The sequence below is a fragment of the Lithobates pipiens genome, unplaced genomic scaffold, assembly GCF_037356315.1.
Source record: "Lithobates pipiens isolate NorthernLeopardFrog02 unplaced genomic scaffold, aLitPip1_a1.2 Scaffold_8, whole genome shotgun sequence".
Lineage (NCBI taxonomy): Eukaryota > Metazoa > Chordata > Amphibia > Anura > Ranidae > Lithobates > Lithobates pipiens.
The window spans coordinates 348,777,793-348,791,601 of NW_027507903.1; the positions used below are offsets into that span (position 1 = coordinate 348,777,793).

The 13,809-nt window shown below is 48.3% G+C and overlaps 1 protein-coding gene across 1 annotated transcript in view; it reads left to right on the plus strand.

Annotated features, from left to right (window-relative positions):
* Positions 1-13,809, plus strand: part of LOC143963605 (organic cation/carnitine transporter 2-like) — a 112,423-nt gene that overhangs the window by 54,179 nt on the left and 44,435 nt on the right. Inside the window, exon 4 of the mRNA XM_077473286.1 lies at positions 3,941-4,112. Coding sequence (XP_077329412.1) covers positions 3,941-4,112 — 172 coding nt within the window. The remainder of the gene's footprint in view (positions 1-3,940; positions 4,113-13,809) is intronic.

Sequence of the window (13,809 nt, forward strand, 5' to 3'; positions counted from 1 at the left end):
CTGGTGACTTGGATTTTGCAAATCCCGCAATAGCTTCTACTATTTCATCGGTGGTCAGGGGGGCCTCCAGAGCCTGCACCTGCTCCTCCGAAATCTGAGGGAGGGAAACCTGAGCCAAAAAACGGTCCATCGGGGTGGTGTCATTTGAGACTGTAGTGGTGTATAAGTCCGCAAAAAAGTCCCGAAACCTCTCTGTTACCGCAGAAGGGTCCGTGATGATCTCATCACCCTGACCCCGCAAAGAAATAACAACCGGGGGTCTGTCTTCCCTGTGGACCAAATATGCCAGCAACTTACCAGCCCTTTCTCCGGATTCAAAATATTTTTGTTTGGAGAAAAAAAGTTTCTGTCGGGCCTTGTCATGGTGCAACTGAGAAACCACTCTCGACTGTAATCTAAGGGCATCTGCATTTGCCGTAGACGGGTCATCGACGTAGGTGCGTTCCCTGGAGCTCAGTTCTGCTTCAGCCTCAACAATAACAGTGGCCGAGTCAGCCTTGAGTTTATTAATGCGGGCAGTCAGTACCGAGCGGGCGTGTAATTTAAACGTGTCCCACACTGCCGGAACTGATGCCGTGTGGTCATTATTCTCAAAAAACGTTTTCCATTCCGTCTCAATAGTGTCATCGTCGGGCAGTAATGTCAGCCAGAACGGATTCAGTCGCCACGCCCGCGGGGGTCTACCTAGGGGTACGTCAAGCACTACAGAGTAGGGGCTGTGGTCTGATAGTAGTCTGGGGCAAAACAATACTTCCTTAAGTCTGGGAGTGAGTTGTTTAGATATTAGTATAAAGTCAATCCGGGAAAGAGAGCCGTGTGTGGGTGAGAAGCATGAATACTCCTTCTTGTGAGGAAATTTGTATCTCCAAGTGTCCACAAGGTGAACAGTAGTTATAAGCCTGGACAGCCTAGTGGACCCAGCTTGCCCCATCGTCAGTTCAGGGGGCTTGAGCCTATCAAGAGAGGGGTTAAGTGTAGTGTTGAAATCCTCCAGCCAGACAACAGGAACCGCCTGGTGTCTGGACATAAAAGACAGTCCTTCAACCACCAACGTCATGTTAAATGGGGGGGGGGGGATGTAAAAAGCCATAATAAGGTAGGGTTCCCCATAGAGTTTAGCATGTAAAAAAACAAACCTGCCCTGTGGGTCAGTAAGAATTTCGCAAAGTTCAAATTGGACAGACTTAGCTACAAGTACCGAAACCCCCCGCGAATGAGACGTGTAGGTGGAGTGAAATGCCCACCCAATCCAAGGGCGTTTGAGGGCCATCTGCAGTCCACCCTCTACATGTGTCTCAACCAGAACCATCACCTCCGCCCTTTGTTTTTTGAGGAACGTGAAGGCTGCCGCGCGCTTAAATTTGTCACGCAGGCCCCTTACGTTCCAGGTAAGAAACCGTATAGACGCCATATGGATACATAGAAAGTAACAAGTGCAGGCAACCCATCGCCACACAGCCCTCCCATAAACACACCCCAAAACAGTTGTGCTAGGTCAAGCCCGAGCAGGGGCATCATAGATAGCAGTAGTAAAAAACATTCAGGGAAAGCAACACTTAATTTAGGTACATACTCTAACACATTTATAGTAACTGTTTGCATGGAAACCCCAACCAACTCACCCCCCTCCCCCCACCCTACCCTGCACCAACCCCAACTCGTGCGGGTATATTCCCTGAAAAACCAAACACGTCTGACTGGGAAAATCAGTTTCATGAAATCAATAAAACAGTTAAGAACATTAAGTCTGAGAGAGGGCTGTGGCCACCGGTACCAGAGGGCAAGGTAAAATAGAACCCCCTGTATAGTGGTACACAGTGTTGAACAAGAAAGAGTGTCTGTTGCTGTACAGCCCCGGTGACCATCTCCCTCATAGCAAAAAAGAGGCCCAGCAGACAGTGGAGCAGTCTTCCGCTGCACCGTGCAATTAGACCGTAGGTCCAACATGTCTCCTCTTGCTCCGGGAGAAAAAAGAATAAAAAAAGAAAAAGTATAAACCAAAAAAGTTTTGAAACAAAGCAAACAGGAATGTATTGCAGAAAGGGTCCCTCATCAGGGACACTAGACAAAAAAGGGGAAAAAGTTGATGCATATACGTTGACACCAGCAGCATGTGCATATGTTCCAGATTCAAGAAGTTCAGCAGGTCACACTGCAGTAAGAGTTTAAAGAGAGAGAACATATGCCCCGGGTGCAGGCTCCCTGAGCAAAAATAGAACAGTACAAAAAGATCAGGCAATCTGTCAGAGTTCCAGGAGCCCAGGGGTGGGATAAGAAAATTGGCAGCTTACATGTCCCAAGGAGTTTCAGGCGGCTCCATCACGAGGCGCCCTGCGTTCCAGCCATGCTATGACCTCTCTGGGTTGTTCAAAGAAGAGCGCCCGGTCCCCTGCCTCCACCCTGAGGCGCGCAGGGAAAAGCATAGAGTATTTCACTTGCTGTGCACGCAATAATCGTTTGGCCTCCATGAAACCCTGCCGGCGTTTCTGGACGTTCGCGGAGAAATCAGGGAATATTGCAACTTTAGTATTGCCCACCGGGATATTACCCTTTTCCCGGGCCATGCGGAGGGCAGAATCTCTGTCCTTATAGTTCAGGAGTTTTGCAATAAAGGTGCGTGGAGGTGCACCCTGAGGTGGAGGCCTGGCAGGCATGCGATGCGCGCGTTCAACCGCCAGCATGGGGGTGAAAGACTCTCTACCATAGGTGCTTATCAGCAGTTGCTCCAGAAAAGTTGTGGGGTCCTTACCTTCAGCCCCCTCCGGAAGACCAATCAGTCGGATATTGCATCTGCGTATGCGATTTTCCATTTCGTCCTGTTTAGTAATCAGGAGGTCTATTTGCTTCTGCATGTGGTCAGTGTCATTTTGCAGAGGTGATAGAGCATCTTCCACATGGCTGATACGGGTCTCAGTGTCTCTCACCCGGTCCCGCAGCTTCTGGAAATCTTGTCTTAATAAAGAAATGTCCATTTGCACCTCCTCAATCTGGGATGTAAGGGACGTGCGGCATAATGTAATAGCTTCAAGAAGCCTGTCTGTGTCTCCCGCCACACGCGGCCCTCCCGGGTCTTCCGCGCTGCCATGTTCCTCCCCCTCCTCACTCGCATGTCGGCGGTACTGGGACAGCCGTGCCGCCGCCGAACGCTGAGATTTTGAGGGAGACATATGCTCCGGACTGAAGGGATGCCTGCCAGAAGTATTAAGGTGAGTATCGGTGCTGTGGTGTCACAGGATCAGTGTGGGAGACAGGATTCCTCGTCGGAGCTGCGGAGACACGCGTCCTACTCCATGCAGGTTCAGGCCACGCCCCACTTACATTGGTTTTTAAATGTTGTCCGACCTGAGGCGACTAGGGGCGACCTGAAGTCGGATCCCAAGTTGCCTCTGTGTGAACGGACTCTTAAAGGAGAATTAACCAAAAAAAGGTTAATTAAATCCACAAGGGCTTTTTTTTTTTTTTTCCACTACTATTCCTTTAAATTGGCTTATAAAGTTTACAAATGCAGAAATTTAGAATTGGATGAAAGGTTTAGCACTGGGAAACACTTTTTGAAAGATGTACAACTATAATAGGTCCGACAAAAATGAGGGACGAATGAGAGGAACAGTGGGACATTGCTCCAAATCTGGGACAGTCCCTAGAAATCAGGGACAGTTGGGAGCTATGGGTTTGGCACTGACAATTTTTATTTTTTTTTGTTAAACGTGTAGTTACAATTATTAGGAAATTGTACCTGCACTGCCTACATTTGCTACGTGAAAACCAATATTGTAACACCACTAAAAATACTGCAATGGGCATCCACGTAGATAGCAAATTAAACTGTAGTTTTATTTCAGGAATCCTCTCATAAAGGGATGTTTGTATTAAAGCTTATTTTAAGATGCTATCAGAAGAACTTGTACTAACTTAATTTTCTGGACATCATTTTAACTAGGTGCAGAAATACTAGGCAAGTCCGTGCGCATTATATTTTCCACGCTGGGAGTGTGCATATTCTATGCCATTGGATACATGCTACTGCCACTTATAGCATTCTTCATTAGAGATTGGCGGATGCTTCTGCTGGCCCTCACTATTCCTGGATTGTTCTGCATTCCTCTGTGGTGGTAAGTTTAGCCCTTGCTGGGCATCCCTTATAAGTGATATTTGCTCATCATCCACCTTTGGATTGCTAAGATTTTACATCAGATTTTTTTTTTATTCCAATACTTTATTTAAAGAGCACACACAGTAAATACAGAAACCACAACTGTGGTGTGTGTATAACAAGGAACAGTTCCATGAATAATAAGTCTACAGAACACAAAGCTTTTGTGTATAAAGATCTGACCATTTAAATGAGGCGCATACTTTAAGCGTCAGGATCTAGGAAGTCTTTGTATCCTTCATGACCTTTTACATGGTATAAACCGGTTATCAAGACGAAAGATCACAAAAGACCCTAGGGGCCTCTCGGCAAGAGAGAAACGAGTAAGAAAAAGGAAAAGATGGGGGGGGGGGGGGAGGAGGTGGTAAGGAGAAGAGGTGGGTTAAGGAGAAGAAGGGGGGGGGGGGGGAAGGAGAGCAATGTAGTGTTGCAAGAGGAAGAACGCACTATCCCTCTGTAATTCCCGGTCAGTGAACTTTTGAACGGTGTGGTGGATCTCCCTCCAAAAGGACTGCAGAAGGACCAGAAGACGTGAAGAGAACCAGATTCCTCCAGGCATCTCCAAAAAAAATCCGAACACTGGGGGAACATTCTATGGATCTTCACCGGTGTTTGATACGACCGAGTCAACACCTTAAACCTAGCTTCCTGATGTTTCACACAGATCGAGGTTTTGTAAGAGAACAGAAGAATCCTGTCCAATTGTTTCCTTGTAAGTTGGAGCCCCAACTCGTTCCCATCTGATGATATAAGGAATTTTGAAGTCCAGTGGTGGGATAACAGCAATTGGTAGGCCTGAGAGACCACATACTGCGTTTTAAGATTACCGACTATGGGGGTGAGCGCCGATGGCGTTGGTGAGACAGAAGTCGCAAAACGCCTTCATACATATCCTCTTAGTCTCTCCCATCGTGGGGTGATCTAAAAGCTGGCGAGACAAATTTGTTAGGTGCCACAGCACTGACTCCATCGATATCCCCGCTAGAACCTGCTCCACTTATACCCATTGCCTAAGAGAGCTATGGCGATGCCAATCCAGGACCCTCATGTCACAGGTCATGTGGTAAGGGCTGGCATCCAGCAAGACCATGCCACCCCAAAGCTTCGGTAGTCGCAGAATAGATTGTGCCAGACAAGGAGGTTTCAGGGCCTAGAGGAAAGTCACAAAAGCTTGGTTCACCGCCCTGAGGAAATCGCTCAGGATCTGAACGGGGAGGGCTTGGTAGTGGTATGGCAGAAGCGGCATAACGTTCATTTTCACTATGCTTCACCACCCGAAACATGCGAACAAGCCATGCTGCCAGGACTGAAGGTCTTTTTTGATTACTGCCAAAAGGGGAGGGGGGGGGGAGGGGGTTGATTGAAAACACATCTTCCACCCTACAGGGTAAGAGGATGCCCAGATCATTTGTATGTGCCGTGGCCCACTTGAAGGGGGAGTCCACCTGAAGCAACTTTGAGGCCAGCATGGATATGTTCAGCGCCTCTGATTTCTGATAATTTACTCGGAAAAATAACACTGCATAAGTCTTCAGTTCCAAGAGCAAATTTGGAACCGAGACCAGGGGGTTAGACAGAAAAGTAATTTGTCAGCAAATGCTGTCATTTTAGGGGGGAGAGTTACATCCAAGTAAAAGCCAGTGATATCTGGATTGTTTCTAATGGTGCAGAGAAAGGGTTCCAGGGTCAGAATGAATATCAAGGGGGACAGGGGGCACCGATGATGTGACCCATTAGTTATTCCAAACGATTGTGAGAGATGGCTATTCACCTTTACTTGAACAGGCAAGAATAAATCGCCTGGATCCAATGCATCTTCCGCTGCCCCAAGCCGATAAAGTGAAGAGTCCCTGCCAAAATCCACCCTGTCAAAAGCCTTCTCAGTGTCGGTTGAAAGGAGCAATGGGGATTTTGTGAGCCTGTGCAGCATAGATCATGTTAAGCGCCTTAGTCATGCTGTCCCTGGCTTCTGTTGTATACAAACCCCACTTGATCAAAATGAACTAGCTGTGGGATCAACGCTATCAAGTGCATCGAAAGTGAAAGTACTTTGAATAATTTAAGATCCACATTTAAAAGAGAAAATGGACAATAGTTTTCAATGTAATGGGTCTTTTCACTCCTTTGGGAGCACAGTGATATGTGCCTGAAGTGTATCCACTGGGGCAGTAGTCCCTTCACCCGCAGCATTATATGTAGAGAGAATATATTAAGTCAAAAGATCCCCAAAGGTTCTGTAATTTAAGAGAATGGGACAGAAAAGGGAAAGTAAAGTAAAAAGGGCAACCAGAAGGCGGCCCAATCTGCACAAAAAACGAATATGCTGGAAGCGTTACAAGTAACCTAGTCTTAAAACAACCCAGGGAGCACCAAAGAGCACTACCAAAAGGGTGTCGCCCTGTGTGGGGTAAGCAATTGTACACAGCAGGGGTCAGAGACTCCCTATCCCAAACCAAGCCACATAACATCAGATATAGATCTATATACTGAACATGCCAAATAATATGAACAATTTAGGCCTGAGGTACACATCCAGGCGCACTGAGACCTGCGAGTATTCCTTCATCTCTGTAATAGTACCACCAAGAGGGAGACCATGAGCACAATACGGCAAGAGCCTGTGAGCAAAAATGTAAAGGAATGCTAGCTCCCACTGAAGAGAGCCAGCATAGCAGATTACCGCATTCTGTGCAATGAGATTCCACATAACTTAGAAACTACATCCTGAGGTATGAAAAATTATAAACAAAGGCAGTCCTCTGGAGAGGGAGCGCCCGACAATCCGTCTAAGGGCAAAAGGAACGGTGGAAGGGAATAGGGAAATGTGGTTACAGGGGAAGGAGAGGGAAGAGAGTGAGGAAAAAGGGAACACAGGAAAGGGAGGGGAAGGGTGGCTAATGCCGTGTACACACGACCGGACTTTTCAACATCAAAAGTCAGACGGAATGATTCCAGCAGACCATTCGATCGTGTGTGGGCTGCAGCGGACTTTTGATTTGCAGAAGTCTGACAGACTTTAGAAATGGAACATGTTTCAAATTTTTCCGACAGAACTCCGCCGGACCCAGTTCCTACTGAGAAATCCGCTCGTGTGTATGCTAGTCCGACGGACAAAAACCGACGCGAGGGCAGCTATTGGCTACTGGCTATGAACTTCCTTATTCTAGTCCAGTCGTACGCCATCACGTTCGAATCTGTCGGACTTTGGTGTGATTGTGTGTGGCCAAATCCGTTCATTCGGAAAGTCCGTCAGAACTCTGTCAGAACTCTGTCAGAACTCTGTCAGAACTCTGTCAGAACTCTGTCAGAACTCTGTCAGAACTCTGTCAGAACTCTGTCAGAACTCTGTCAGAACTCTGTCAGAACTCTGTCAGAACTCTGTCGGACCTAGTCCCTCAAAGTCCGGACGTGTGTACGCAGCATTAAGGGAAAGTAGCTGTCAAGTCTCTCTCCAGGCATTTGCCCTGCTTTACTCGTGCATTAACCAAGAGCCTGCAAGAGGGCGTTTTAACCAGGAGCAAACAGAAGCAATCCTCCTTAATAAGGCTTTATAGGTACAGTTAGCAGCTATGGAAAGACCTAGCCTCCTAAACTCTCATTACAGCCTCACCCAACTCCCACCCACCAGCCTTCTACATTCATACAATAACCCTCACCAACAGGAACATACATCCCCCACCACATATAATAGGGAGGCCAATAACCAGTTCAGTAAATAGTAGGTGAGGTATTTCAAATAAACCTGTGAATCCCATTTTGCCAGGGCAGGCATGCAAGCAAGTTCACTTGCCCTGGGGGTATCACTGTAAATGGGCCCCATAGGTCAACACAGTATAGGGGTAGGGGGTGAAGGGAGTCAGTAGCAGAGAGCAATAACAAAAAGCCAAGCCATAGAGCCGGCCCGAGCAAAGCCCAGGTAAACGTGTTATACCGCGTACACACGACAGGACTTAAGTCCGGCAGACTTTCGACGGAGTTCTGACAGAGTTCTGACGGACTTTCCGAATGAACGCACTTGGCCACACACGATCACACCAAAGTCCGACGGATTCGAACGTGATGACGTATGACTGGACTAGAATAAGGAAGTTCATAGCCAGTAGCCAATAGCTGCCCTAGCGTCGGTTTTAGTCCGTCAGACTAGCACACACACGAGCGGATTTCTGGGTCCGGCAGAGTTCTGTCGGAAAAATTTGAAACATGTTCCATTTCTAAAGTCTGTCAGACTTTTGCAAATCAAAAGTCCGCTGCAGCCCGCACACGTTCGAATAGTCTGCCGGAATCATTCCGTCAGACTTTTGATGTTGAAAAGTCTGGTCGTGTGTACGGGGCATAAGAGGTAGTATTGGGGCTCAACTGTAGCTGTTTTTGGATCAAGCAGAAGGGTTTGAATCTATTATTTTTATTACTGTCTTTATTCACTTTGTAAAGATTTCCCCTCACTTTCTCTATCAGTGCCACCCTGATATGCAGGATTTCATTGGGACCGAAAATTAGAGGAAATTTCAGAAAAGGTACAGCAAGGTGAATCTGACAGGTTCAAATCATTCCTGACCCTGACTACTTATTACTATATTGAGTGCAGATAATCTCCTGAGGGTGGACAGAGAGAGTAATAAAAAAACCTAACAAAGGTAATCACTCTTACCCACTTTGCCAGAACTAAAACAGTTGAACATTAAACGGATTTGTGGTTTTGTACAGATTTTCGTTAATGGAATCAGGACTAAAAAAAAGATGTTTTAAAATGTTTTTTTTTTCTAGTTGGGTAATATTATTTTATTCGAATATTTTGTAATATTTTTTCAGCCAACAGACTCTCATTCGTACGTTTCCTTTGTGTCCCTCACTACTGTGTTGTAAAAAGATGACAGAGATCAGTAGCTGAAATTTTCACATACCACTGAATGAGTCACAGCTATTTTTCAATCCTTATGCCGTGTACACACGATCAAACAAGTGGGTGGAAAAGTCCGGCAAACTCAAGTCCGCCGGACAATCCCCCCGTGTGTAGCCTCCGGCATACTTTTTTGACCCGAAAGTACGGCGGACTTAGAATGTAGTTTTACACTCCAATCTTCCCGCCGGACTCGCATTTCGGCGGACAACCTGGCCGTGTGTATGCAAGTCCGCCGTACTTTTGAAATGAACGAACTTTTCCCTCCCGGGTCTCCAGGTAGGCGGGGCCCGCGAAGGAGACGTCGCTGGCCCCGCCGCCTGGTATGGACTTAACCACTTGCCGACCGCCGCACGACGATGTACGTCCTATTTTTGAAGGGGGATATCTCGGTAACGGCAGCAGCTGCTGCCACAACCGAGATATCCATCTCTTCAGGCGGCGGTCGGCTGTACGATAACGGTGGTCTCCGCGGCGGATTCGCCGCGAGATCACCGCTATCGGCGGCGGGAGAGGTGCCACCCTCCCTCCCACCGCCCTCCCGCACCTTCCGCCGCTTACCGGAGCCGTCGGTAGCGGCGGAGGCGATCGGGTCCTTCCATCTGCTGGGCATAGAGACAAGTGAGGCTAAGATGGCCCCCACTCGTCTCTATACCATAGGAGGGCGGAAGCGACGTCAAAACGTCACTTCCGCCCATACCTCTTAAAGGCATATTTTTTTTTTTAAATGTCAGATTTTCTTTTTTTTTTTTTTTTTTTTTTTTTTTGCATTTTAGCCCAAATATGAGATCTGAGGACTTTTTGACCCCAGATCTCATATTTAAGAGGACCTGTCATGCTTTTTTCTATTACAAGGGATGTTTACATTCCTTGTAATAGGAATAAAAGTGATCCATTTTATTTATTTTTTTAAAACAGTGTAACAATAAATAAAATCAATTAAAATAAATAAGAAAAAATTTTTTTTTTTTTAAAAACACCCCGTTATGACGAGCTTGCGCACAGAAGCGAGCGCATACGTGAGTAGCGCCCGCATATGAAAACGGTGGTCAAACCACACATGTGAGGTATCGCCGCGATCGGTAGAGCAAGAGCAATAATTCTAGCCCTAGACCTCCTCTGTAACGCAAAAAATGCAACCTGTAGAATTTTTTAAATGTCGCTTATGGAGATTTTTGAGGCTAAAAGTTTGACGCCATTCCACGAGCGGGCGCAATTTTGAAGCGTGACATGTTGGGTATCAATTTACTCGGCATACCATTATCTTTCACAGTATAAAAAAAATTGGGCTAATTTTACTGTTGTCTTATTTTTTTATTCAAAAAAGTGAATTTTTTCCAAAAAAAGTGCGCTTGTAAGACCGCTGCGCAAATACGGTGTGAAAAAAAGTATTTCAATGACCGCCATTTTATTCTCTAGGGTGTTAGAAAAAAAACAATATAAAATGTTTGGGGGTTCTAAGTAATTTTCTAGCAAAAAAAACTGTTTTAAACATGGAAACACCAAGTCTGAAAAAGAGGCCTGGTCCTTAAGTGGTTAAAGGGGAACCCCAACGCCGAAAAAAATCGGCGTGGGGGTCCCCCCAAAGTCCACAACAGACCCTTGTCCGAGCACGCTACCCGGCCGGCCAGGAAAGGAGGGGCGAGCGAGCGCCCCCCCTCCTGAGCCGTACCAGGCCGCGTGCCCTCAACATGGGGGTGCCTTGGGGAAGGGGGGGCCGCGCGGCCCCCCCACCCCAAAGCACCTTGTCCCCATGTTGATGAGGACAAGGGCCTCTTCCCGACAACCCTGGCCGTTGGTTTCGGGGTCTGCGGGCGGGGGGCTTATCGGAATCCGGGAGCCCCCTTTAATAAGGGGCCCCTGGATACCGGCCCCCCACCCTATGTGAATGAGTATGGGGTACAATGTACCCCTACCCATTCACCTGTAAAAAAAAGTACAAAAAAAAACACAACACACAAGATAAAATAATTTATTGCACAGCTCCGGGGGTCTTCTCGCCGGACTCCTCCGCTATCTTCTTGTAGCTCTTTTACTAGCGGAGGAGCCCGGCATTCTTCTTCGTCGCCGCGGCCTCTTTTTCCGACATCGGGGGTCTTGTCCCCCTCTTCGGTTCTTCTGCCGGGCCACCGCGCCTTCTTGTAGCTCTTTTACAGGCGGTGGCCCGGTCTTCTGTCGTCTTCTTCTTCTCCTCTTTCTCCTTCTCCTTCTCCTCCTTCTTCTCCTTCTCCTTCTCCTTCTCCTTCTCCTTCTCCTTCTCCTTCTCCTTCTCCTTCTCCTTCTCCTTCTCCTCCTCCTCCTCCTCCTTCTCCTTCTCCTTCTCCTTCTCCTTCTCCTTCTCCTTCTCCTTCTCCTTCTCCTTCTCCTTCTCCTTCTCCTTCTCCTTCTCCTTCTCCTTCTCCTTCTCCTGCAATGCCAGGGACGCGCTGCGTCTTATATAGTGACAAGGGGTGGTGTCACATAGTGACCCCGCCCCCTTACAATGTCACAGTCCCGGAGGATGCTGGGACTGTCGCCATGTGACACCGCCCCTTGTCCCTATATAAGTCCCCGCGCAGTGCGTCCCTGGCATTGCGGCCGGAGAGAACGTCGAGTCAACATCTCCAGGAGAAGAAGAAGCAGAAGAACGGAAGGCGGCGGCGACAGAAGACCGGGCCACCGCCTGTAAAAGGGCTATAAGAAGGTGCGGTGGCCCGGCAGAAGAACCGAAGAGGGGGACAAGACCCCCGAAGTCGGAAGAAGAGGCTGCGGCGACGAAGAAGAATTCCGGGCTCCTCCGCTAGTAAAAGAGCTACAAGAAGATAGCGGAGGAGTCCGGCGAGAAGACCCCAAGGCACCCCCCATGTTGAGGGCACGCGGCCTGGTACGGCTCAGGAGGGGGGGCACTCGCTCGCCCCTCCTTTCCTGGCTGGCCGGGTAGCGTGCTCGGACAAGGGTCTGTTGTGGACTTTGGGGGGACCCCCACGCTGTTTTTTTTTCGGCGTTGGGGTTCCCCTTTAAGTCCATACCAGGCGGCGGGGCCTGCGACGTCTCCTTCGCGGGCCCCGCCTACCTGGAGATGCGCTCGAAATGAGTGGACTTTCCTCCACGTGTGTGGGCGAGTCCGTTCATTTCAAAAGTAGGGCGGATAGTACGGCAGACTTAGTACGCCGTATTAGTCCGCTGAAAAAGTGCCATGTGTGGGCAAGTAGCCCGTTCCGAAAGTCCGACGGACAGTCTGGCGGGAAGTCCGCCAGACTAAGTACGTCGGACAGACAGCTACGTATGTCACCCGGTGACCCCGCCCCATATGACATCAGTGCCCCAGCATGCCTTATGGGCGGGGTCACTGGGCGACATGCCTATATAAGTTGCCGCACACCGTGTCCACGGCATTACAGTGGGAAAGAGCATCGTGTCAACACCGGAAGAAGCCGACTAAGGAGAAAGCCAGGCCACCATTGGCAAAAGAGCAGAAGATAGCGGAGGAGCCTGGAGGAAAGCGCGGAGAAGTCAGAAGAAGACCCACAGAGCTGCCTAATAAACTACTTTAAAAACCTGGTGTAGCGCCGGCTCCTGAAGAGCACGCCTATGTGTTTTTTTGTTTTTTTTTCTATTTAAAATTCCTATTCCGGTTTTGGGCTTAATTATACCAAATTATGGTTTCAGTATCAGTCTAGCTGGATTGCACTGGGTTCTGCTTGGCCACAGGTGTCGCTGTCACTTCTGGCAAGTGTGAGAATGCAGTTTGGCTAGGCTCATTGAGTGCTATTCTTTCTTGGAACCAGCCCAGTGGGAGTGTCATCCTGCTGTGCATTCTGGGAGAGGGTACTTAAGGTACTGACATCACGTGCTTCTGGGTCCGGTCAAGAAGATCTTTCTGTCTGTTTGGTCCTGGTCCTCCTGACCAGCCCTCCATGGCCTTGGGTGCGGATCCATCCAATTCCGAGTCTCGGGGCTGGCTAGCCCGAGGCAAAGTAACTGAAAGGAGGATTCAAAGGTGGTCCGGTGCCGTCTCATCTGTGGAGAGGCCCAGCAACTGAAGAAGCAACCAGGGGAGGACTCTTCGGGAGAAGGCCATGCATAAGGCTGGCTTCTCAGAAAGAGCCTGGAGGCTTAGTTGAAAGACACCAAGTGAATCTACACTCGTACGGTGTCGCCGGACCGGCTGCAAGATACTGGTACCATATGAGGGCTCTCTAAATTTCTACATCCTTCAGTTACAGCAAGTCTGTGGCAGAGACTTTATTCACAAGTGTTCTACAAGTCTGTGGCAGAGACTTTGCCACAGACTTGCATTTGGAACACTTGAACAGAGGCTTTGCTTTATTCTAACACTCTATCGGCTGCTAGGCCTAGTGAGAGGAGACCTATCCGGTAGCTGTGAGAATCCAGTTGTGAGTGGCTAGTCTCTGGATTTCTATAGTGAGAGACTTCCTATCTTGAGCAGTTCCAAGAGTACCTGAACTTTCTACCTAAACCCTCTATCCTTCATTAAGAGACTGTGTTTTGTCTACCCTTTTTTGCAAATAAAAATCCCAAAAGTGGATCCAGTGTCAGTCCCTGCAGTTCTTTGGGCCATCTACCTCGGGAAAGCCCTAGAAGCACACGAGGTCAAGAAGGTAACGTTAAGCCCAACAAAAAAAGGCTGCTCCTTCGGGGGTCAGTGCTACACCTGTGTAGTGTGTTTATTTTTTTTATTGACACTTTCCCCCCCGGTGAATGGGTATGGGTACGATGTACCCCATATTCATGCACATAGGGTGGGGGGCCGGGATCT